At 43.0% G+C, this 24635-nt stretch overlaps 1 protein-coding gene across 2 annotated transcripts in view; it reads left to right on the plus strand.

Annotated features, from left to right (window-relative positions):
• ROCK1 (Rho associated coiled-coil containing protein kinase 1) overlaps positions 1 to 24635 on the plus strand; it is a 1783501-nt gene that overhangs the window by 910333 nt on the left and 848533 nt on the right. For both annotated transcript variants that reach the window (XM_085605798.1, XM_085605799.1), the window contains exon 18: positions 6592 to 6742. In XM_085605798.1, coding sequence (XP_085461924.1) covers positions 6592 to 6742 — 151 coding nt within the window. The remainder of the gene's footprint in view (positions 1 to 6591; positions 6743 to 24635) is intronic.

Here is a 24635-nt window from a genome sequence, read left to right on the forward strand (position 1 = left end):
ACAGTTTTCCAAGTGGAATTGAATAATTATCCATCGGCCCCTTTTATCTACAGCAGTTTTAATAATATTTAGTTTCAGCTGTCTTTGTTTTAAGATGGCAACCCCTCTGATAGTAGCATTTAGGGTTGTACATGCAATAACCTCATACCCTACCAGCCTTAACAAATTCCTATCTTTATAGCAAATATGTGTCTCCGTGATTAAAACTAAGTGGGGATTGTACAATTTGAGCTCTTCTTGTACTAATCGTCTCTTATTCTTACAGTTGAGGCCCGAGACATTCCATATTAAACAACTAAGTTTAGACATTTTTTAAAGAGAAAAAATATATATATATCAGCATTTCTTTTTTTATTATTTTCAAAGATTATTATCATAGTGTTGTCATTTTTAACATTTTTTACCAATACCCGTGAACCCCTCCTCCAGACCCACCCAAGCCAGGACCTTCCCCCAAACCCTATCGGGGAGAGCACCCCCTTGCTACATGCTGCCGTTGTTTGGTAGCCTAATAGAGGGGCAGCATTAGATAGCTCCCTCTCTCACTCACCTCCGCCCACTCCTAAAAAAAAGAGAGAGTCCCAGATAGAAATCAGAAATAACAGAGAACTAGAAGGAGAAAAGAAAAGAAAGAAAAAGAAAAAAAAAAAAAAAGAAAAGAAAGCCAAGTACGAGAATCTTAAGGACAAAAATACCAAGAGAGATCCATACTAGTAGCCTAACTTTGATACGAAACATTATGAATGTAATTCCACCAATCTACGAAAAGTTTTTGAGTGAATAATAATATACATAGATGCCAGTTATTAACCAAAATTCGATAATGCAGTCTCAGCTACTTTGACATCGGTGAAGGAAATTTAAAATCTCTCAGTATGAGAGTGGTGATAAAATCGGTAAGATTCTGGCTTATAAAATTGCAGATAATAAAGCTAATACAATAATTAAATGTATTAAAGGTCCCAATAATATTATCTATGACCAAACTAGGGACATCATAACACAATTTGTTAAATACTATAGTCATTTATACACTCCAGAAAATATTCCTACTTTATGCAACATTCGAGCGTATATTGGTAATAATGTTACCAACAATATAATGGTAGAACATAGTCGGCAATTAGCAGAGAATGTCACTTCTGCTGAGATTAGAAAGGCAGTAGCGTCTCTTCCATCTGGCAAAGCTGCAGGTGAAGACACACTTCCCATAGAATTCTATAAAATTTGTCTTAATGAAATACTCCCCCTTTTTTGTTTAGTCATCAATTCAATAGATCAAACAGGGAAAGTTCCAGATTCTTGGAACTCTGCTAAAATAGTTTTTTTTCCTGAAAAAAAAATAAACCAGCTGAGGAATGTAGTTCATACCGGCCCATATCTTTAATTAATGTCGATGCCAAAATTTTCTCTAAAATACTTGCACTTCGATTAGCCCCTTTTATGCCCGAATTAGTTAACCCACAACAACATGGATTTATTACAGGACGGGATACTACGGCCCATGTCAATATGGCAATTACTGCTTTTGACATAGCATCGGTTAATTCCACCCAACTCGGTATGATACTTTTAGATGCTGAAAAGGCATTTGACCGAGTTGGTTGGGAGTATCTCTGGACTGTAATGCGGGCTTTTGGCTTTAATGGTAGATATTTAAAATGGATACAGGCCCTATATAATTCGCCAACCGCCAAAATCAGCTATGCAGGTATGATTTCTCCAAGTTTTAAAATACTTAGGGGTACAAGGCAAGGATGTCCGCTCTCACCTTTATTATTTGCACTTTCTATGGAACCTTTTATAAATGCACTATCACTCCAATCACATATTATTCCATTACAACTTGGTTCTAATTCTCTGAAAATTACTGCTTATGCAGACGATATCGCTATTTATTCTACTGATGTGGAAAAAGCTCTTACCGCGATAATAGAAGAATCTAATGCTTTTGGAGTAGTCTCAGGATATAAATTAAACTTAAGCAAAACGCAAGTTGTATTAAACTATAAATCATTGACCCCTGTACAAGGTACTTGCCGGGTGGCGACGTATTTAGGTATTAAAATTTCTGCTAAAGTAAGCGATATAAAAAATCTGAATTATGACGCATTATTGAAAGAAACAGCTTGTATACTCAAAAAATGGCACAAAATACCTCTAAGCCTTATAGGCCGGATTAATTTAATTAAAATGAAGATTTTGCCCAAATCTATGTATTTATTTAGGTCTATACCCTTATGTCTAAACAATCCTTTCTTTAAGAAACTAGATGGGATTTTAAGCAGCTATATTTGGGGATATAAGAAAGCTAGAAGATCGCTTGCCCTGCTTAAATTACCAATTAATAAGGGCGGTTTAAACTTCCCCGATTTTAAATTATATTTTTTGGCAACTTTTATTGGCCGTTTGCGTAGTTTATTTTTTATAAATAATCAATACTACTACCACCAACTTATGCTAGGCAATGACTCTAATTGCTTTCTTGCAAGAGTCAACGACCCTAACTACTTCAAAAGGGTCAAATTCAAGACTGCGAGAGAGACAGTTGCGGTCTGGAAAACTTTATTAACTACATGCAAGACCTCTTTTTTTCATCCTAAGCTTGATCTGTGGGGTAATCCTGGGCTACCGGATATATTCAACGATGGACGTGGGACCGCTTGGGCTAATTTAGGAATCAATTCACTGGGTGATTTATATGGCAACCAGGGATTTTTAGATTTTGCAACACTTAAACTTCTTTTTAATTTAACGGATGGTATGCGATTTAAATATATGCAAATTAGAGATTTTTTGGTTGGTAAAATGAAAATTAACCAAATCTTAGATTCAGATTTATGGGCATGTTTCTATTTAAAAAATCAGAAGTCAGTAATTAGTGAGGGTTATAAATGTTTAATTAATTTCAAAGAAGATAATTGTCCAAAAATTGCTCTGAAATGGGCTTCTAGATTAGGGACTAATATCACTCCCACCAAGATCTCGGCGTCACTTTGTAATATCAACAAAGTAGTACAATCTTCAAGCCTGAGGATTCAGTTATATAAAACTATTTGTTCTTTATATTATACACCGTTTAGAATTTCTAAGTGGTCCTTAAATCCTACATTAAGTTCTCGCTCTAAGTGCCCCAAATGTGATCTTGTTGCGGCTGATATCATTCATATATTTTTTTCCTGCCCAGTTTTGTCTGAGTTTTGGTCCGGATTTGAAAATATTTTATTGCAAAAACAAATTGCTCTTGGTCCTCTTTCACCATTGTCTATACTACTAGATATACAATCTGAGAATTGTCCACAAAAAGATTTATTAACTGTATTAGTCTCCTGTGCTCGACTGACAATTGCCCGGCTATGGATATCTGAGAAACCCCCACATATCATGGAATGGTGGTTTTTAGTTAATGAAATTTACACTATGGAACGTGCTATTGCCAAAACGAGGGGATTGAAATCTATGATAAAATTTGGGGAACTTTTCTTTAAGCTTATTTATTTATTTATTTATTTATTATTATTTTTTTGCCAACATGTCTCTAATGTGTATTTATATGTACGGTCTATTGGATATCAGATGTACATGTTATCAGCTAATCTTTTGTTTTGTTTGGTGTTGTCAATAAAAAATTAATAAAAAAAAAAAAAAAAGGAACCTTAGGTACCTAGGGCAAAGATACTTCACAGGCCTACCAGGGGCTGCAGCATGTATTATGCCACCCCTGGGAAGCAGACTCAATCTGACCCCACAGGCCTGCTACTGCAGCCTGTGTGAGGTAGTGTTAGCACTCCTCACAGAGGTATAGGTTTCTATAGCTCACCATACACACACATATAAACCTATCAGCCACCCCAATGGCAGGCCCTATCAATCCTGAGGGCAGGGTGCGTGGTTTACAATGTGAGGGGGTGCCTCTGCCTGAGCAGGGCCCCTCTGCAGCTACCAGAGTCTATTCTCTATGGCTTTTTGTGGATGCGGTTAAACTATATACTCTTAAGTGCATTAAAATGCTTACTTTGGAATGACTGCATCAAAACATGTCGTGTTAGGTGTCAAACAACTTGGAATCATACCCCCACATCAGTCCATGATCCCACCCTTCTAGAGGGGACGACATGTAAAACGATAGAAATCCTATAGAGCCCTGGCATCACCAAATGGATGCCACCAGCACAGACACTGGGCTGCCCTCCTGCTGCTGACTGAAACTCGCAGTGGAGGAAGCCCAACAAAAGGCATCCTGTCACAGGGAGGTGTCACCACCTTCCAGACAGGATTTAGTGTATTGGGGCTGGGTGGGTGCACTCCTAGAGTGCTTTGAAGTCCTGCACTGGGGGAGCAGTAGGCTCCTCTGTGCATATGCCAGCTCAAACCGGTTCAGGGGCTACCTGCCCCTGCTCTGGCGCGAAACTGGACAAAGGGAAGTGGGTGTAACCACCCTCTCCCCTGACCCTCCTAGAGGAGTGGTCATAGAGCTAGTCCCTCCCCTATCTTCACTATAAGATAGCAAGCATTGCCATTGCAATTCAGATAACCCTGGCCGACGCTCTACAAAGAAGAATCCTGGTCCTTCGACGTTCCACTACCTTTGGAAGACAGAAGAATCTCCCTTGGAGGCAAGGAGTGACTCCCCTGCTTGGCAGGCACCAAAAACCTTAATCAACGGTTGCAAACTTTCCCGCTCCCGCCGGAGTTCGAAGTCCCTGCTGCCCTGGAAGTGGATTTCCTGACTTCTCGACTGCCATAGTGAGTCCCCAGCGAAGCTGTGGCGAGTGGACCCCACGAGTGACGAGGAACAGAAATACCCGGGGACCGTGCACTATTGTAGAGTACAAACCCTAAACAACGTTCTATGAACTTGTGCATTTGACCATTTGTGGCCCAAGCCTCCAGCAGGTTTCGCAGCGAAAATCAGAGGCCTACCCCGTCCCGAGTGACCGTGGGCTCCTGTGAAGCATTTCCTCAAGAGGCGTCTTCGCGATCACTTGCCCGTTGGCTAGTGGGTCCCCCGAAGACTTTCCTATCGACTCAAAGGGCTCCCCTGGTTGCTCCAGGCCTGCCCTCACTTACCCTTGCTGGGTGAGTCCCTCAGACCTTGCTGGTCTGCACCATCTACTTTCTTCAGTCTTCACGAGACTTGCAGTTGCCAAGGCTTGTTGGCTCCAATCCGTGTGCCAACACCGCCATCAGCCGCAGACGTCGTGGGACACTCCGAAACCAGCTGTTGGTCATCGTCGAACTCTCCTGGATCTCGTGAGCGAAGAGTCAAAACACCATCGACGACCTGAAATCACCCGACATCCGTGGTCATCCATCTTCCTGGCCACCGGTCACTGGCAAGTGACTTTGAACACTGTCCCTTCAATTTCCAGGTCCTCCATCTTGAATCCAGCCTTGGATTCCACCGGACACTTCAGTCGACGCAAGTAGCAAGTCTTCTTTGGTCTCCATAGAAAACAGCGACGGGACCCGACACCAAAAGACACCTATGCACCTGGCTTCCCTGGGTGAGGTAACTCGTGCACTCCGGTACCCTAGTGTGTGTTGGCTCTCGAAGTACTTACCTTGTAAGTGGCGTGCTTGTAGTCTTCCTCGAAGTACCCTAGAACTTTAAAAATCAAACCGCGACTTGCACCATTATAATCAATGGGAAAACCGCGGCTGTGTTCACACACTGCACGCGTCTCCCGTGGGCCTGTTACTTACCTGCTAACTCTACAGTAGTGAAGCCCCAGCGATTCCCCAGGCCTTGTCATTTTGCAAGTCGACATTCTTATACCATTTTTTTAGTATATGGTCTGGTACGCCCTTAGGGCTCCAGCCATATTTGTGCTTAATTTATTGTGAAACGTTGACAGTTGAATGTATACCTGGTTTCTAATCTAATACAGAGATTAGTTGTGTCTAGTAATAAACACATATATATTTGATATATATATACCTGTGTGGTGTCCTTTCATTTGATAATTCAAGAGATTATAAGGTAAAACAAGCTGCTATACATTCCTCTGAGACTTAGCCTGAAGGCTGCTCTCCACAGCTACCACTAGGATAGCTTTCTTTAAAAGGTTGTCTTAAACCCATCTACCATAAGAGTCGAATTGGACTGGTGCAAGGTGGCCACTATAACTAGTGACCAGCATATGCCAGGCCAACTTCTCACAATGGGATAGTGAAAGAGCATATCAGCTGGGTTTATAAACATTACCTAGATGATACCCACACTTCTGCTCTCATAAGCTAGCATTCCTTTGTATCGTTGCAGTGAAGTAAAAGTGAGGTATGGCCTGTTGGTCGCAAACAGGTGGTGCCAGGGCCTGCTACGTGTAGGGAATGTTGGTGCCACATTTAAAATGTAAAGGCAGTGCATGTATCCTAGTGTTTTCTCTCATAGCCTGAGTAGTATGGTTCCTTGCTGTGGAAAAGGCACAGGAGTGGGACAACTTGAATCACTGTAGAGGCAATCTTGTATAATTGTTACATCGTGAAATATTCAGTCAGAAACCAGAAGACAGTGTGTTTTAGATAACTTTGACATGATAGCTGTGTCTTTTCGTTCCCTGACTTCAGTTTTGTGTTCTGAATTTGCAGGAAAGGAACAATCTAGAAATAGACCTTAACTACCGGCTGAAAACTTTGCAGCAGCAATTGGAGCAGGAGGTAACTGAACATAACGTGACCAAAGCACGGTTAAGTGACAAACACCAGTCACTCGAGGAAGAAAAATCTGTCGCAATGTGTGGTCAGTATCTATCTATCTTATCTATCGGCACAGTCCCATTTTTTCATAAACAGAAGGTTTACATTGTAGCATAATAAAAAGCAGAAATGTTTGCTTATTCTGTAATTATTACTGTTTTTTAATACAAATAACTTTGGACACTTTTGACAAACCTACATATTTTCCTAACAAACCATTTGACCATTTTAATTTGGTTCTGGGCATTTTAGTGCAGACTGAATAAGCGGGTGGAGATCTCAAATGTTCACTATTTATAGTGTTAGAATAGATGGGGGCTGGGAATACTATGGCATGTTTGATTTCAGACCTGAAAACTGTAATGGTCTGGGAGGCCTTTAAAAATCTTTCCGCAAAAAACGTTAACATTTTTTGTTTTTAAATGGTATGGAGATTACAAATGTAAATTGATTTTGAGGAGTCCAGGAGGATACTGACTCGAGTCAATATATCTGATTTGCTAATCTCTCCGATTAGGAGAAATAAATGGGTGGGGATAACCTGTTGGAAGGGTAATTGATCTTTGGTGCCCACTGAGCAAGGCCTTATGCAGTTCCCAACATGAAGTGGGCACAGGGCATGATCAGAAGCCACGCCCTGTAGGTAATGGGTGCAAGGTTCGGCCACAGGCCGTTCTGTTCCTGGGCTTAGGGTTACCGGGCTTTCTTCGTGACTAGAGGCTACACTCTGTGCCCAATGGGCACAGCTGTAGGCTCTCTTTTTTTTGTTGGGAGAAGTAGCTGTACTAGTATTTTTATGTCTTCTAAAGTTAAAGTTCTGTCATTGTGAATGTGTAATTCTTGAAATATTTTGGTACAATTGCATTTTTTTTAGTAGCTTAGCTCCAACAGAGAAGTTGGCGGTTTCTCCATCCAGTTCAAGTGCCAACATTTTAATAAAATGTTACATCTGAACCGCAACAAAAATCTTTTCAGCCGGTTCTAGTCGAACAATTGCTGAAGCAGATTCTGAAACCTCTACAATCCGATTGGGCAAGAAAGTTGTACAGGGTTCAAGAATCAACTTTGTTGGTTAGCGGATCTCTGTCTAGTAAAAGAAACTAATTTGGCCCCGTGGGGTTTAGTTTGAGCGCACCTCATTTCATGGGCACATAGTTGCACAGTCTGGTTGGATTGAAAATTCTCATATGTGATTCCCGAATCAGCCTCCTTGTTTGCGAATTATGCAAATAAAAGAAAAAAATAACATTTCCCTCTACTTGAAAGATTTGATTGAGGAGTGAAAAGCACATGAAAAATATGAAACCCACCCTGTTGAGTCTTTGTCTTTGTCTTAATTCAGGGGTCAGGTACTCGACCCTCACACACGGAGTCTTTGTTGTCTCATCATCTGCCCCCTGGGCTCGACTTGGCTGGCTTCAACTTGTGCCTCACCCTCTCCTCTGTTGTATGGTTCCCCTCTTCATGAATTATTGAGAGGGTGATCCTTTTCCTACCCGGCAGGGACATAGCTACCTGTGGTGCAGCCGGTGCACTGGGGTTCATAGGTTGAAGGGGGCACAACTGCTATAGCCCCTGAAGTGGGCACGTAAATAACCATGTTGAAGTTATGAAAGTGAACGAGCATTGAAGATGACTTTAATTTTTAGGTCTCTCCTAGGCAGTGCTTGCACTGTCTCTGCAAAACATGCTGTATTCAGGATATGGGCTTTAAAAGATCCGGCATTTTCAAAGACTGCCCCTGTTACATGTGTTGTTACTCATAGCTTCTGAGCACCATTTCTTTCTTCTAGCTAGAGCACTCGAGACCAATTCTCGTGGTTTACAGAGCTCTGTTGTAAACAGGGCTGCAAATCTTGCTCTTATCTTATACCACATGTGCTGTGCATTCAAAGACCGAGGTCTGTTTTCGCTGGAGCTACCTCCTCTTCCCTCCTGCTTTTGAAACGCAGGGCCTGGCGTCATGGTCCCTGCATTCCTATGGCTGCTGCCGCCTCCGCCCCAAGAGACCTCTCAATAGGGTATTATTACCACACAGCTACTTAATTTTGATTCATTTTATTGTCATGGCTGAAACTAGCTCCATTCCAATCTCCGTATTTCTTTAGTTAATCGATCCTGAGTATTGGTAATGACGAAAAGGGCGACTAGGCCCTTTTTAGTTTCTATACTTACACTGATTTCAAACATGCACAAACACAGTGTTTGGCTTTTTGGAATTAAACTGTTTATAATATTGTTGCATTGACAATCAACCCGTGTGCATGGAAGCAGCTTTATCACAGAAGAATGTTTTGAAGTTTATGGTGCGATTATGAAGGCTGTGTGTGTGTGTGTGTGTGTGTGTGTGTGTGTGTGTGTGTGTGTGTGTGTGTGTGTGTGTGTGTGTGTGTGTGTGTGTGTGTGTGTGTGTGTGTGTGTGTGTGTGTGTGTGTGTGTGTGTGTGTGTGTGTGTGTGTGTGTGTGTGTGTGTGTGTGTGTGTGTGTGTGTGTGTGTGTGTGTGTGTGTGTGTGTGTGTGTGTGTGTGTGTGTGTGTGTGTGTGTGTGTGTGTGTGTGTGTGTTGCACAAACAAGTTTGCAGTGTCTACCACAGCACAGTCGCCAAGATGTGGATGAGCTTTGTTTGCAGAATAAAAACCATTTTACACACTGATGGAGAAATGTCCCTTTTCATAAGTAATGCATATATTTGCTCATGGAGCACGTAAACCATTTTATTGTAGAACCGTTTGATAAAGTCCTTCAAATTGCTTTTTAGATAAAATATACCAGACCTTTTTAATTACTGGTACAGCAGCAGTGATAATAAACGTAACGTGCACATCACCATAAGTTACTCGCCCAGACGTCTAACTGCATCTCACACTCAGTGTTCTCTGTGTCTGAGATCGTGTTTCTGGGTTCAAGACATTGCTGTTTACAGCTGTAGTGCCCAGGAAGAACAAAGGTCAGACGCCCCTAGCGGAGGAAAGTTAAACAGCAACTATCTTCAAACCCCACATTAGCTTATGTATCAACAAGCATTTGCAATGCAATAGGTCTCACGTTTGCGAGAGTTTGAGCTATTGCCATTGTAAATAACAATGCCTTTTATTTGTGTTTTGAAAAGCTGCAAGCGGTGCGCAAAAATGCACTTTGTACTTAGTCCTTGCTTACGAGAAGCAAGGCAGTCAGTGAAAGAGGTGTTGTTACTGCCAGCCTTGCTTCTCGTAAGCAAGGACTATAAGTACAATGTGTGTGTTTACGCACTGCTTGCAGGTTCTCAAAACACATAAAAGAAAGGCATTGTCATTTACAATGCCAATAGCTCAGACTCTCGCAGATATGAAATCTATTGCATTGCAAATGCTTGTTTTTTTTTTATCTGGTCACAATTGCTCTCCGTTCAAAAACAAAGGTCTAGTCTTCGACAATCTGCTGCTTATGTAATTTAACATGGAGACTGGTGTTTGTTTCGCATAGTGCAAAGCGTGAGGCTTTTTGTAAAGTGAACTATGTGAAAATCTTGCTTAAATAGAAAGGCTGTAGGATGTTGTTTTCTCACAATACACAACAAAATTTAAATACCCATAAATGATCTGTATAATTATTTTTGAAAAAGTAAACATAAAAACACAAATCAGTTTTTTTCTAATGCCAAAATCTGGAAACAAAGATTTTAAAGGGGTCAAAACTAACTAAGACACTTTACTTAGTGATGCTCAAATGACAAATATTAGCTGAAACTACATTTCAACACATTATAGTTTGTACGCTATGTAGTTTTACCTGTAAAAATGTACGTCTATGAAATTTAATGACCAGTTTAATCGTAAATGTGCTGTCTATAAGTGACCGTGGCTACCACACGATGCTTAAGTAATATTGCTGTGATAGTGTGCTCTAAAATACAACACCAGCTTCATATTGCACCTTTAAAACTCTCCTGCTGTATGGACCTGGTTTATTTGCCACACTTGTTTTTTGTATGATGCTTGACTATTTCAGAATCCATATGAGTTCAGTGACGTGACATTGATGGCAACACCACCAGTCTGAAAATTTTTCCAGCACCAGTGTCTACTAGGCCCACAGGAGCTCTTACAGCACTGGGAGCTTCCTGTTGGCTTTGTCCGATTCTCTCAGCTGCAGGAGTCTGAATCTACGCCACAGAATTTTCTGAATCTACAGAAGCACCTGCATGAGGCACTGCAAAGGCTCACTGTTCGCGCACTGCATTGCCGAGCAGTGGGCATGCTCACTTTGTAAATGCAGAGCACACCATTGTGGCTGCCTGACTCCCGCAGAGGTCGAAGAAGAGGTTATGCGCATGCTGCAGGTTGGCTTCTGAAGACATGACAGTCACAGTAATCTTGGCTTTTAGTCTGACGGGGGAACGGTAGAGGATAGAATAACATAGACAATAGAAGAACATAGACCTACTTCGGACAGAGTGCTGGAACTGGGAAAATGAATGATTTAAGAGCTGTGTTTTTTATTTTATGCTAAAAGAAAATGCACAGGTAACTTTAAATAACTTCTTGGGGTCGCCAATGCACAATTCTTTCTTACTAAAATTAGGAATAGTTAAGCTTTTGAGATCTGTGGTAATGGGCCAGACTCTCGGAAAAATGGATGTTGCTCCCCAGAGCGAGATACTGAGAGAGGAGGAACTCAAGTAACTGTGAAACAAAGTACTGTATTAAGATGGTTGAGATAACAAATTAACAGGCAAAGCAGAGTTAAGGCTCTGTTTTGGCTCTCAGCTATGGGACGAGCTGAGCTATGGGAACATATTTGGCATGGAAATCGGGCATCAAATATTGTGTTAAAATATGATGTCTTCAAAATTCAATAATTTCTTTGACAAGCATTTTCCCTAGTACATTAGACTATATCACTGCATTGAGTGGCATTCATTACAAGTGATGTTTTTAAACGTATTGCACTATGATGCTTTCAAGAGTACTGCTGTTCACTGATAGTTTAGTTTCTCCAGTATTCAATCTTTCATAGATTCACATGCTTGTATCTTCCCCGTCGTCATGGTGGGAGTCTCACGGTAACAGAATGACCACAGCAGTATTAGAAAATACTGCATAGCAAAATCCCATAGGGAATCATATTATTTGGTAACAAAACCTCATCATTATTTGTTGCAAGACTCAGCCAATCAGCTGCCAGCCCTGACATCACACTCTCCAGCAGAGCCTTCCTGCCTCAGATTTCCAACCGCCTTCGTGTGAGGAGTCGTCTCCCTGAGCCTTGCTCAGTTTTGTTCCTGTGTGAACTTTTGACCTCTTGTTCATCTGGAAGTTCCTTCTGTTACTGGATTTGAGGTACTGTGCTTCATATTTTTGCTTATTATGGCTGAAAGCGCTAAAAAGAGGCTATTCAGGCCCTGCAGATCCTGTGGAAAACCTAGATGGTTTTCTGAAGACCCCCACAAGGACTGCTTGTATTGTCTGCACCCAAAACATGTGCCTAAAGACTGTAAGCATTGCAGAACATTTTCTGCGAAAACCCTGCGTGACTTCAAAAGAAGGTCACTTCAGAATCTGACTCTGAAGAGGAATCTAGAACATCAGAAAAAGAGGAAATTTTCTGCTTCTGAAGATAACATAGAGCTTAAAAAGCAGAAGACAAAAGGCTAAGAGGCTTCTTCGTCTTCCCTTCCTCATACTCCTCTTAAAAAATCTACAGAGTCCAGAGAAGTCTCCTCAGCTCTGTCGACGAAAATTGGGGCGTCGCCGGCTTTGATTTCAATAAAACCGTCGACGACTACCATTTCGACGACGACAGCTGTGTCGACGGCGACGATCAAGACATCGTCGTCGAAGAAAGGCTCGTCGACAATCCCGTCGACGGGGAGGCTGGTTTCGACCTCGTCGATGACCCCATCGTCAGCGATTACTTCGTCGACGATAATTCAGCTTTCCACGTCGACGAGATCTCCGTCGACGGCATCCTTTAAGTTTCCCAAGGCAAAGACAATCTCTTTAAAATCTATTCCATCGTCGACGGGCTCGTCGACGAAGAAGAAGAAATCATCAGATTTTACAGCCTGGACAAAGATTTCTCCCCTTCCTCCATCTAATCTCCTGGAATTGCAGTCAGAAGACGAAGAGTCTTCAGGAGTGGCATATAGCCCATCTCAACTTCAAATTAAGAGCCAGGAGACTGACGATGAAGAATATCAGGAGGTTCAGGAAATCTTCTCTTTCCAAGATCGTCCTGCACAGGATTCAAGGAGATATGAGTCATTTCTGCACACATATGACTACGAAGAGGAGGAAGAACCTCAGCCTGATTTTAGAGAGGATACTATCTCAATGCCGATTTCCCTAGTAACTGACTTGCGGCTTATGATAAATGATTACGCTAACACTCAAGCGTCTTAAACTTCAGATAAGCCTGCTCAAGTTCAACCACCTCATTCCTCTCTCAAGAGTACAACTCAGAAAATTCAATCTCCTCCTATTGTGACAATTAGGGACGATTTAGAGGAAAGTGACGCGGATCAACCGGAAGAAGGAGAACTTCTTCAGGATGCTCAGGTTGGGGATGAATGGGACCAATATATTCTTCCAACTACTCCGTCTCCATCTCCTTCACCGGCGAATTCTCCGCCACAAGACATAGGTTTCCATGATATCATGGAGAAAGCGTCAAAAAGATTTGAGCTTCCAGTACAAGAAGCCGAGTGTTTCCTCTATGAATTCAAAGAGGATTCACGGAAATCCATTAGGTCTATACCAATAATCGCTCACATTTGGGAGGAAGTATTAAAAATAATAAGGAACCCGGCTTCAGTAGCTGCCTCAGTCCCCCGGATAGAAAAGAAATATAGAGCCCCAGAATCTTCTCCGGCACTCCAAAAATCTGGTTGCTACATCAGCAGTTCCCCCGGATAAAGAAGGGAGGCGAATGGATGGTGCAGGGAAGCGTTTTGCTTTTATGGCAGCGTCCTCCATAAAGGCCTCGAATGCGTTAGCCCTCATCAGCAGATTCAATAGGCAGATGTGGTCTGATATAGCACCTTTACTATCTCATTTACCAGAGGATAAGAAAGAAGAAGCGGCTGCTATTTTACATGATGGGGCTCGGGCGGCCTCGGAATCCATAGACATCGCTATGGATTTGTCTTCAGTGGCGTTCAGACAAATGGCAGGTGCAGTGGCCCTACGAAGACAAGGATGGCTTAAAGCCACTTCTTTTAGACCAGAAGTGCAAGCGAAAATAGTGGACATGCCATTTGATGGAGAGAACCTTTTCGTTAAACATGTGGATTATGCCCTCCAAAGTATTAAAACTGACACGGATACAGCGCGTGCGTTAGGGTCTCTTCAGCAGGGCAGGTTCCAGTCCTTTCGGAGGAGAGGATCCAGAGGACAATTCATGCAAAGATCTTCTTTCCAATCAAATAGATATCAGCCGTACAATCAGCAGGGATATCGCCAATACTCAAATAATCAGCAATTTCGTTCATCAAACACTTATCAACAACAGTCCAGAGGGAGATCATCTGCGAGAGGCAAATCGCAACAATCCAATCGACGACAATGACTTTGTCGAGGCACCCGCCACTTGTTCGAACAGCAGCAATCATTACCTGTCCTCATTTTATCCAGCTTGGCTGTCGATAACATCAGACAGAGGGGTTTTGGATGTGATTCAACGTGGCCACACCCTGGAGTTCATACAAAAGCCTCCAAATCATCCTCCTATACACAGGAGACAAGAACATCTGTCAGCCCTCAAAGAAGAAGTTTTATCTCTTCTACAAAAGGAAGCAATAGAAGAAGTTCCGCACCTTCAACGAGGGAAAGGCTTTTATTCGCATTTCTTTCTAATAAAGAAAAAAGACACATCAAAATGGAGGCAGGTAATGGACCTTAGAGGTCTGAACAAATTCATCCAAAAGATATTTTCGAATGTTATCCTGCAAGAAATACTCCTTTTGAATGGCAAAGGAGATTATTTGGCATCCCTGGACCTCTTAGATGCTTATTTTCATGTCCCAATCCATATAAATCACAGAAAATGTCTGCGCTTCATGGTGGCCGGGCGCCATTGTCAATTCAAAGTATTGCCTTTTGGTCTAAAGTCGGCGCCGAGAATCTTTACAAAGTGTATGGCGCCAGTAGCAGCACATCTAAGACTTCAAGGTCACCAAATGTTCCCTTATTCAGACGATTGGCTCATAAAAGGTGGTTCGTTCAGAGAAGCCCAACATTCTCTACGAGTGTGCATGAACCTTTTCAATCGCCTAGGTCTCAGAGTCAACATAGAAAAATCACATCTTATGCCATCGCAGTCCCTTCAATTTCTGGGAGCTCTAATTCGCACAAAGGAGGCGAAGGCTTATCCTTCAGAGGAGCGTATTCAAAAGATCATAAAGCTGACGTCGCATTTGCAAATAAAGTCTGTTTCAGTAAGAACCTACAAATCGTTGTTGGGGATGATGTCCTCTTGTATCCCCCTACTTCCCAATTGCAGACTACACATGAGACCTATTCAAGAACTGCTAGACAAGCAATGGATTCAGTTTCAGGGATCCTTCGAAGATCGAATAGTTATCACTCCTCAGATCCTAAAGGCCCTGTCATGGTAGAAGATCAGAGATCATTTAGCGGAAGGACTGACTTTCGAACCACAGACCTACAGTTTTGTAATGATGACAGATGCTTCGCTTCAAGGTTGGGGAGCGCATCTGCAGGAGCTCGAAATTCAGGGTCACTGGTCAAAAAGCGAAACGCAACTCCACATCAACTTGCTGGAACTGAAGGCTATTTTCTTGGGTCTAAAAGCATTTCTTCCCAGGATTCGCGGTTCAACAGTACTGGTAAAGACAGACAGCTCAACATCCATGTTTTACCTTCTAAAACAAGGGGGTACAAAATCAAAAATATTGTCAAAGCAAGCACAAGAAATCTGGAAGTGGCTTCTGATCCACTACATTTCACTTCAAGTACAACATGTTGCAGGGGTAGACAACACAAGGGCAGATATTCTGAGCAGATCGTCCAAGATTTCTCACGAGTGGGAACTGGACCAAAAGTAACTTCTCAAAGTATTCAAGCTATGGGGCACTCCAAAGTTAGATCTCTTCGCGGATCGCCACAATTCAAAATGCAAAAACTTTGCAAGCAGGTTTGCACAGAAAGGGTCGTGGGGCAATGCGCTACAGATGTGTTGGACAGGGATGTTTGCGTATGCATCTCCCCCCTTTCCTCTAATATCAAAGGTCTTGAGAAAGATGAAATCAGAGCCGTGCCATCTGATTCTGGTTGCCCCAGCATGGCCGGGACAAGCGTTGTTCTCAGAACTTCTCAAACTCTGTGACACCCAGGATACAGTTTCCGTTAGTGCACGATCTAATCACTATGAACAGCGGGCAGATACTGCACCCAAATTTGAAATCGCTGAACTTGTCAGCATGGAACCTCACGAACATGAGTTCCAACTGTTGAATATCCCTCAAGAATGCCGGGAGATTCTGTCACGATCTCGAGCAATCTCTACAAATAAAACATATTCGGCTAAATGGAAAAGGTTTTGTCATTGGTGTACATCTGAAGGTCTACATCCTTTTCAAGTCTCTTCGGATCAAATTCTTCCATATCTGTTAATGTTGGCCAAATCTGGACTCTCTCATATGTCTATTAAAGTACATCTGGCCGCTATTTCAAGGTACACAAGAGTTCCTGACCGACCATCTCTTTGGTCCCAAAGAGTTATTAAAGAATTCCTCAAAGGACTTTTCAGAATGTTTCCTCCAGTTCAAAGACCAGTAATTCCTTAGCAGCTTAATACGGTTCTTGCACAGCTAATGAAACCGCCATTTGAGCCAATACATAAGGCGGATTTGCAATTTATCTCATGGAAGACAGCGTTACTATTAGCGCTCACGTCGGCAAGAAGGGTCAGCGAGATCCAAGCCTTCTCAATTGCAGAACCATTTCTACAATTCAGGCAAGACAGTTATTCTGAAAACGAATCCAAAGTTTATTCCTAAGGTCCCCTCCAGCTTTCATCTGAATGAACTGGTGGTTTTACCTACATTTTTTAAAGACCCTTCATCATCTGCAGAAAGAGCTCTACACTCTTTGAACATTAAACGATGTCTAAAATTTTACATTGATAAGACAAAATCGTTCAGAAAAACAAATCAATTCTTTGTAGCCTTTTCTGGCCCTAGGAAAGGTTTGGCACTCTCCAGATCCAGTATTTCAAGGTGGAGAACTTCGGCGATCTCCTTGTGTCATGTTAAAGCTGGAAAACCTTTACAAGCCAAGGTACGTGCGCAGTCCACAAGAAAGATGGCAACTTCTACGGCTCTATTCGCAGGAGTGTCATTGCCGGACATTTGTAGAGCTGCGACATGGAGAAATGCGCACACCTTCACCAGACACTATTGTCTGGACACAGCATGGAAAAAAGATGCAGCAGTGGGACAGGCGGTTCTACGGCATCTATTTCATTAAGGTATTTATTATAATATAATTGGATGTGTATATATAGATATATATTTATATGTATATTTAGGCAAATGTTTTGATTCGCATATTACAAACATTTATATATCTTCTCAACTAATGATTTTCTGATATATTTTGAAAACTGTAATGTATGTTAACATTCTATACAAAGAAACAGAGCCCACTGTCTAATGGGGGTTCTATCCTGGAAATGCAGTTTGGGATAAGGACTGCTTGCTATTCTGATACAAGCATGTGTATCTATGAAAGATTGAATACTGGAGAAAAAACTAGTTACTTACCTGTACACTATGGTTCTCCAGTATTATCTTTCATAGATTCACAATCGGCCCGCCCACCTCCCCATTTCTCAGGCAGAACCTCATTATCTCTAGATGTATCCTAGTCTCACACTCTGGGCTGGAAATCTGAGGCAGGAAGGCTCTGCTGGGGAGTGTGATGTCAGGGCTGGCAGCTGATTGGCTGAGTCTTGGACCAAATAATGATGAGGTTTGGTTACCAAATAAGATGATTCCCTATGGGATTTTGCTATGCAGTTTTTTCTAATACTGCTGTGGTCATTCTGTTACTGTGAGACTCCCACCATGACGACGGGGAAGATACAAGCATGTGAATCTATGAAAGATAATACTGGAGAACCATAGTGTACAGGTAAGTAACTAGTTTTTTACCATTTATGGGTTCTCTAGTTTGGGTGACATTATGTCACTTATGTCAGCATTTGTATTCTACCTTTGTTAAATTGTCAGACCTACATTAAAATTGTGTATGAGTGAGCTAAAAATGTGTTTTACTCTTGCCTCCAATTCACAAGATTAACAAGAGGAGAGCCAAGCAACAGACCCTACTTCTCTTTTCCATCAACTTGTTTCACTTAATGAATATGCCCCTAGGGGGGTCAGGCATCTTTCCCAGGAATTCAGGTATCTGACAGACACATCTAGCCACAGATTCCTTACCTGTGAACTTCCAGGCGTCCGACTGGATCCAGAAGATTTTGATAGCAGTACCCCTGTGCGTTGATAGGTGGCATCGGTTGACTCCGCGTGATATCGTTGGCGTCGGGTTTGTCGTCGTGATGTCTGTGTCGTCTATAGACAGAACCACGGCGGGTTGACATCTGTTCTTTTCTTTGCGCGCAAGCCAGCGCAGATCCGTGAATCAAGCTACCCCCTGTCAATTTTTAACAGACTTTTTTTTTACTTTTTATCAAACATTTGGTGTGTAAGATGTCCACTAAGAAGACCTCGAGGGTTGAAACCATGTGGCGCCTGTCACAGCGTCATGTCAGTAACCGACCCCCATCTGGCATGTCTATGGTGCCAGGAGCGCCACCACAATCCGAAGTCGTGCTTTGACTGCTAGGCCATGGTGCCGAAAGCTTTGAGGGAGTGGTCCCTAAAGCTGCTTGCGGTCCAGCGTCTGGCGCCTTGGAGATCTTGCTCCCGGTCCTGGTCTCGGTCGAGAGGAAGGTCCGAGCACCGCTTCAGGTGATCAAGGTATTTTTCCTCCCTTCTCAAAGTCGCCGAGTTCAGGTATGAAGCACCATAAAAAGCGCAAGAGGTCGAAGCATGCTTCAGCTTCACCCCATCTGTCAACCGACAAGACAGAGGAGTCGCGGCGTTTGAGGCCCTACTATGCGGTGCGGGTGCCTGAGTCGGCTTCACATGTCCCTCCCTTTCCGGGGCTAGGAGTGACCTCCGCCTAGCTCTTTGCCCACCTTCTATGCTCCTCCGCATCCTTCTAAGGAAGAACATCTCCACTGTCTGGACCCAAAAAGAGCGTTGTTGTTTTACCTTGATACCCATGGAAATCTGATTTTACGTATAATTTATTCAATAAGGACAAAATAAATATGGATAAATAAAGACTGAAATGTTAAAATATATATATATATATATATATATATATATATATATATATATATATATATATATATATATATATATATATATATATATATATATACACACACACATCTATCTCAATACCATAAAACCGGAAGCCCTAGTTATGGGGCAGGGTGGCAGACATCTTGTTAGCTGTCCCAGAGGACCTCCGTCCAAACTCACAGAGGCTTTTTTGTGCAGACTGAATGCAGTAAAATACTCAATCAGATCCAGCCTGGACACTGACTGCCTGAGTGTGGCAGTCGGCACCATTGTGGTGCTTAGGTGCCACACCTGATTTGCTCCATGGGCTTCTCATCAGACATGCGGTTCGGCTGTAGGTTGCTGGAGGTGAAGGCGAATCAGCCCTTGAAAGAGGCAAGTAGGTTGTCTTGTGCCTTTTGTACAAGGCCTATCTTGTTTTTATAGATGGAGCAACATTATGGTATATTAAACTATAAACGAGATGTTTTTGTGCCGTGCATACACTGAACTGAATTATTTGAAGGTGGTCTCAAATGTGATGATCAATGAAAAGGAGGCAGAGGGAAGAACAAGGTCACACAGTTTGGTCAAGCTGTGATTGAAACCTGGGTTTCTGTGTCAGGACCCCGCTACTAGTTTTGCCTTGGGTCCAAAATCCTTCTCTGTCTGTCCTGGGAAAGTTTATGTAAGTGCAGTCAAAATATAATTTGTATCTTTTTTATAAGCTAAGACAACAGCAGGGGAAACACCACTCTTCATACAACAGCTACACCTTGAGCAGGTGTAGTACAAGCTTCACTGCCTCACAGAATAGGGGCAGCATGGCAGCATCAAAGCAAGCTTCCTTCTCTCACAGAAGGTAGTAAGTGCAATTTTCCATTTCCCACAGAACAGGTCCAGCAGAGCTGTGCAAGCTATCATCTGTCACAGGGCATATACACTTAAGGCATGAGTGGCATGTTACAGACAGACCTCTACAGCGGGTGCTTACCTGATAGAGAGGAATGTATAGAAGGAGAAGTGAGTGAATATGCGAGTTCTGACACCATTCTGAGAAGATAATAAACGCCATCACCCTGAAAATCCTGCTGCTGTCACTCAGAGACCTACTATTTGTGTTGCCTTTTTAGTTTTCCATGTATGGAAAAATTGCAGTACACTATTAGTTCACTGTTATTTGGAGAAGCCTCACCACAGCATAAGTAACTATCCTCTGGGCAGGTACACAGGTGCCAACCTCTTTGAAAAAGTTTTAAATGTGTGCACATCTGACTGTGTAGTCCCAGGCTCTGTGCTGCAAATGTTGTGGACTGCCAGTGTTCGGCTCAATTAAATTGGAATAAAGATCTCCGGTTTATCGTTACTGAAGAGCAATTGCAATATTGTTTATCCCACTCGGGATACCTCTGAACAGCTGACATTGACTGTTACACTTTGAGTAATTATACTAAATATATTACACCCCAACTCAACTATATAAATATGTTTTCCAGTTTCCAACTAAAATCGAATATAATCAATACAACACCACCAAAGTTAGTATTTTCTTTTCGGTAGTAACCTTGAAAAGACAGAATTAAGCTGCACTTTTATTGCTTTAGTGTGCCATTTGGTATCTACACAGTAAGTGCAGCTTCCACCATTAAGCTCATTCTGGTGAAGGATGTTCTTGCTGTGGCATTCTCTGGCCAAGGTAAGCCACGTAATGCTCTTTTCACCATCCATGAAGTTCATGGACCAACATATACTCCCGTATTGGGAGCATGGCTCACCTAACATGGATTTAACTCCCTGTTCATTGCACATTTACTTGGCCTAGGGAAAGAGACACCTCATTGATGTCATCCCCCTTCCTGAGAGTGGGATGACGTTTTGCTTTCTGAAAGCTCAGGTATTAAGATTGTGGCAACAAAAATCACTGTGCCTAAGGAAAATAAACTGGAGCAGGTAAAGTCCATTTGGCAACTGTCACATATGCCTGGCAAGAGCACAATCCCAGCACAGCTTTCAAATAAACAAAAGCCCACATGTTTTGCCTAGATCAATGCTTAGCTGTTCTTGCTTTCAAATAAACTGCATAGACAAATGACCCAAGGTGTCCTGGTTTACTATCTCAGCAGGTTCATTATACAGCAGTAGAATGTGCTGTCAACAAAAACCCTATAGCTAATAGTATCAATATTAATTTATTTAGAAGACGTCTCCCCTATGACCAGGTGGATCAGGAAAAATCCTGGAATTGACATGAATACCACATTTATTAGTACTGTTGTTTATTTGCATCTTAAAATAAACAATAGGGTAGTATAACACAGGTTTGGAATAACGGAGCACTGAGCACCTACCATAAGTATCTCATGTTCTAGGTAGAAAATCTTCATTCTTTTGATGTTCCTCCTTTGTCCTGAGGAACAGAGTAGCAGGAAAGTGTGTTAAAGTATCACCATAAATCTTTTTTATGCTGCAATCTAATATTAGTAAATTACAACCATCTATGCACATCCTGGACATGTGGTGGTACTGGACTGCTGAAAAGATGAGCTTTAGAGATGGGAAGTCAGATAGGCAAGGTGGTGAGGAAAATATTTAAAAGTTATGTGTAAAAGAAAAATCAGATACGAGACTTTTTTTTTTATTGTTAGTCAGATTTTCAGATATAAACATAAAAAAAGAATATAGGCATTTTTCAGTTACATAGCTTTGTGCAGCATGATTCGTACAATACATCAGTCCTCAAATTCAAGTTCCCATGAATTGAGATCACAGGAAAGTAATACCTCTATTCCATTGTGAAGTACTTCTGTACACATTAATCGGCAGATTTGGCAAGCAAATATGCAGTAAGGGGGCCCCACATCTCCCTGGGGCGTGAAGCTAGGGACAGTTCTTCAGTATAACAAAGTTGATCACGGCAATACGTCATATCCCGTATCTAATGTTCGTGTTTGGGGTGACCATTCTGCTTTTTCTCGTAACCCATGATAAGAGACTGCTAGCCGCAGATTCCTTACCTTAAAATATTCCCTAGGTATCAGACTGGATCCAGAACTTTTTGATTAGTAGTGCCCCTTGCACCAGTAGGTGGTGCCGTCTGGCTCTGCGTGGCGTTGTTTGAGTCAGAAGTGACATGTGCAGTGGCTATATAAGCCCAACCCCAGTACGCTAACGTCAGTTCTTTTCTTTCTGCACCAGTTGACACAGAACCAGAGTTGAGCTACCCCCAGTCAATATAACTGACCTTTTTCTACCTTTTGTCGAAGATTTATCAAGCATTTGTCTACTAGTGTGCAGGATGTCCACCAGAAAGGCAGGTTTTAAGCCATGTGAACCCTGTCATCGACAGATGTCAGTGACAGACCCGCATTTGGTTTGTCACTGGTATCTTGAACGTGACCGCAATGCCCAGACGTGAGGATGCACCGCCATGCATCCTAAGAGACTGAGGGAGTGCTGCCTGAAGCTTCTCGCTGCCTGATGTTGATAAACTCTGCACCGCGCCAGGTCTTGGTTGCGAGGAAGGTCCTGAGATAGTTTGCGAAGTCGTACCCGACTATCATCACCTCACTCCAAGTCATCAGGCAAGTTGGGCTTCAACTACACAGCGCAAGTCTTTGGACAAGTAACGGGGCTTAGCTCTGTGGTGGAGCCTGGACCATCTCTGTGCCTCCCTGAATTTCCGGGAGTCAGAGCAACCCTCACCCAACTTAAAAACTTTTAAGAGACTTTGCACTTTAATTTTGGGTGTCACAACCCCTATGGAGCTCCTTTGGGCCCCATGGGTCCAGGAGGGGCCCCTACTGGTCTTCTGCCACCGGTTTAGCCCTTGGCACCAAGGATTCATTGATGGATCTGGAGTGGCACCGGTTGAGCAACCTCAGTTTTCCCTGGCGCTCACTCCAGTACTGACGCCCTTCAGTGGCACCACACATCATCATTTCCGTCTCGGATACAGAGCCGGACAGGCGCCGTATGACGCCGACCGGGTGCAGACTCCCCATATCTGAGCCAGTCCTTATTCACATGACTGGCCTGGATTGGGGAGGGTCTGTGGACCTTTATGCATACCAGACATTAGAAGATCCTAAGGAGAACTGGTATAAGGATCTGGCTGATGTCAGTGGACTGGACATCTCCTCAAATACTTGCCTGGTCTCTACCCCTACTGTGCTATGGAGGAGGGTGCCTCATTCCTAATGGTGGTGCAGAGGGCAGTTCAGGTCCTGGACCTTATGCTACCCTCAGTGGCAGTTAAGACTGAAATGCTTCAGCCTGGAATTGCTCCCCTCCGAACAATTACTCCTATTTAATGAAAGCCTTACCAGTGCCCTACTCAGGGCTTGGTCCAAGCCCTGCAAAGGTGCTCCCGTGCATAGGACAAATGCCCACTGCCATCGCCCCACCCTAGGTGACCCCACTTTCCTCACCCAGCACTCCACCTTGGAGAGCTTGGTGGCCCAAGCCTCTAATTCCAAAGTCAACCCAGTGTATTCCCTACCACTCTACCAGATAGGGAATCCCAAAGGCTGGACACGTTCGGGAAGAAGATGTCGTCTTCTACCAGCTTGGCACTGCTGTGGGTGAAAACTGCGTATCTGTTTAGCCGATACTCCCAATGATGTGAGACTCAGTTGTGCAAGTTCCCACTGTGGTCTTGGAGGAGGCTCCAGCCATGCTCTCTCAAGCAATTGGTGACGGAAAGGATCCAGTCTAGTTCACCGTAAGATGTGTGCTGGGCATGCTAGGCTCACTGACAGTCATTGTCGGTGGCCCTTTAGCACCATGCCTGGTTGAGAACCACTGGCTTTTCGGGGATGTTCAAGCTTTGCTCATGAACATGCCCTTTGATGGCTCTCATTTGTTTGGAAAGAAGGCAGATTCAGCGCAGAAGCGCTTTAAGGGCAGCAGGGCTATGCCCAGGTCCATGGGCATTTCCATTGCCTCTCGCCAATCCCAGTCCACCTTCCGCCCCTTTCTTGGCCTCCTGCGTGCTGCTAGTAACACATGCCCCTTGGTATATCAGGGCTCTGCATTGGGACCTGAAGTTCCAGTTGTTGCAGCATCAGGAGAATTTATTGGACATGGTCCAGATCTCGTAGGGAGAAGCAAAAGACCTGCAGTGGTGCCTGACAAACCGTGATTCGGTCAGTGGCATCTGCGAGAGGTGGAGATCAGAGGACTCTGCTCTCCAGCGGAATCCAGGCTCTACATCAATCTACAGAAGCTTTTGGCGATCCAGTTGGCATTGAAACCCTTTCTTCCTTCAATCAGGGGAAGGCTGATACAGGTGTTCATGGACAATATACCCACCATGTGTTATTGCAACAAACAGGGCAGCATGGGGTTGTTGACCATATGTCAAGAGGCTTTGCACCGTTGGACTGGACTGGAACACCAGGGCATATCCCTAGAGCTTGAACACCTGGCTCTATGAATGCCAGTGCAGACAAACTCAGCCATTGATGCCTAGCGGATCGTGAATGGCGTCTCCATCCAGATGTGGCGCAAGGTCTCTTCCAAATATGTGGAGACTTAGTTAGATTTGTTTGCCTCCGTTGAGAACACGGAACATCAGCGGTTTTG

This window comes from Triturus cristatus, chromosome 5_1 (assembly GCF_964204655.1).
Source record: "Triturus cristatus chromosome 5_1, aTriCri1.1, whole genome shotgun sequence".
Lineage (NCBI taxonomy): Eukaryota > Metazoa > Chordata > Amphibia > Caudata > Salamandridae > Triturus > Triturus cristatus.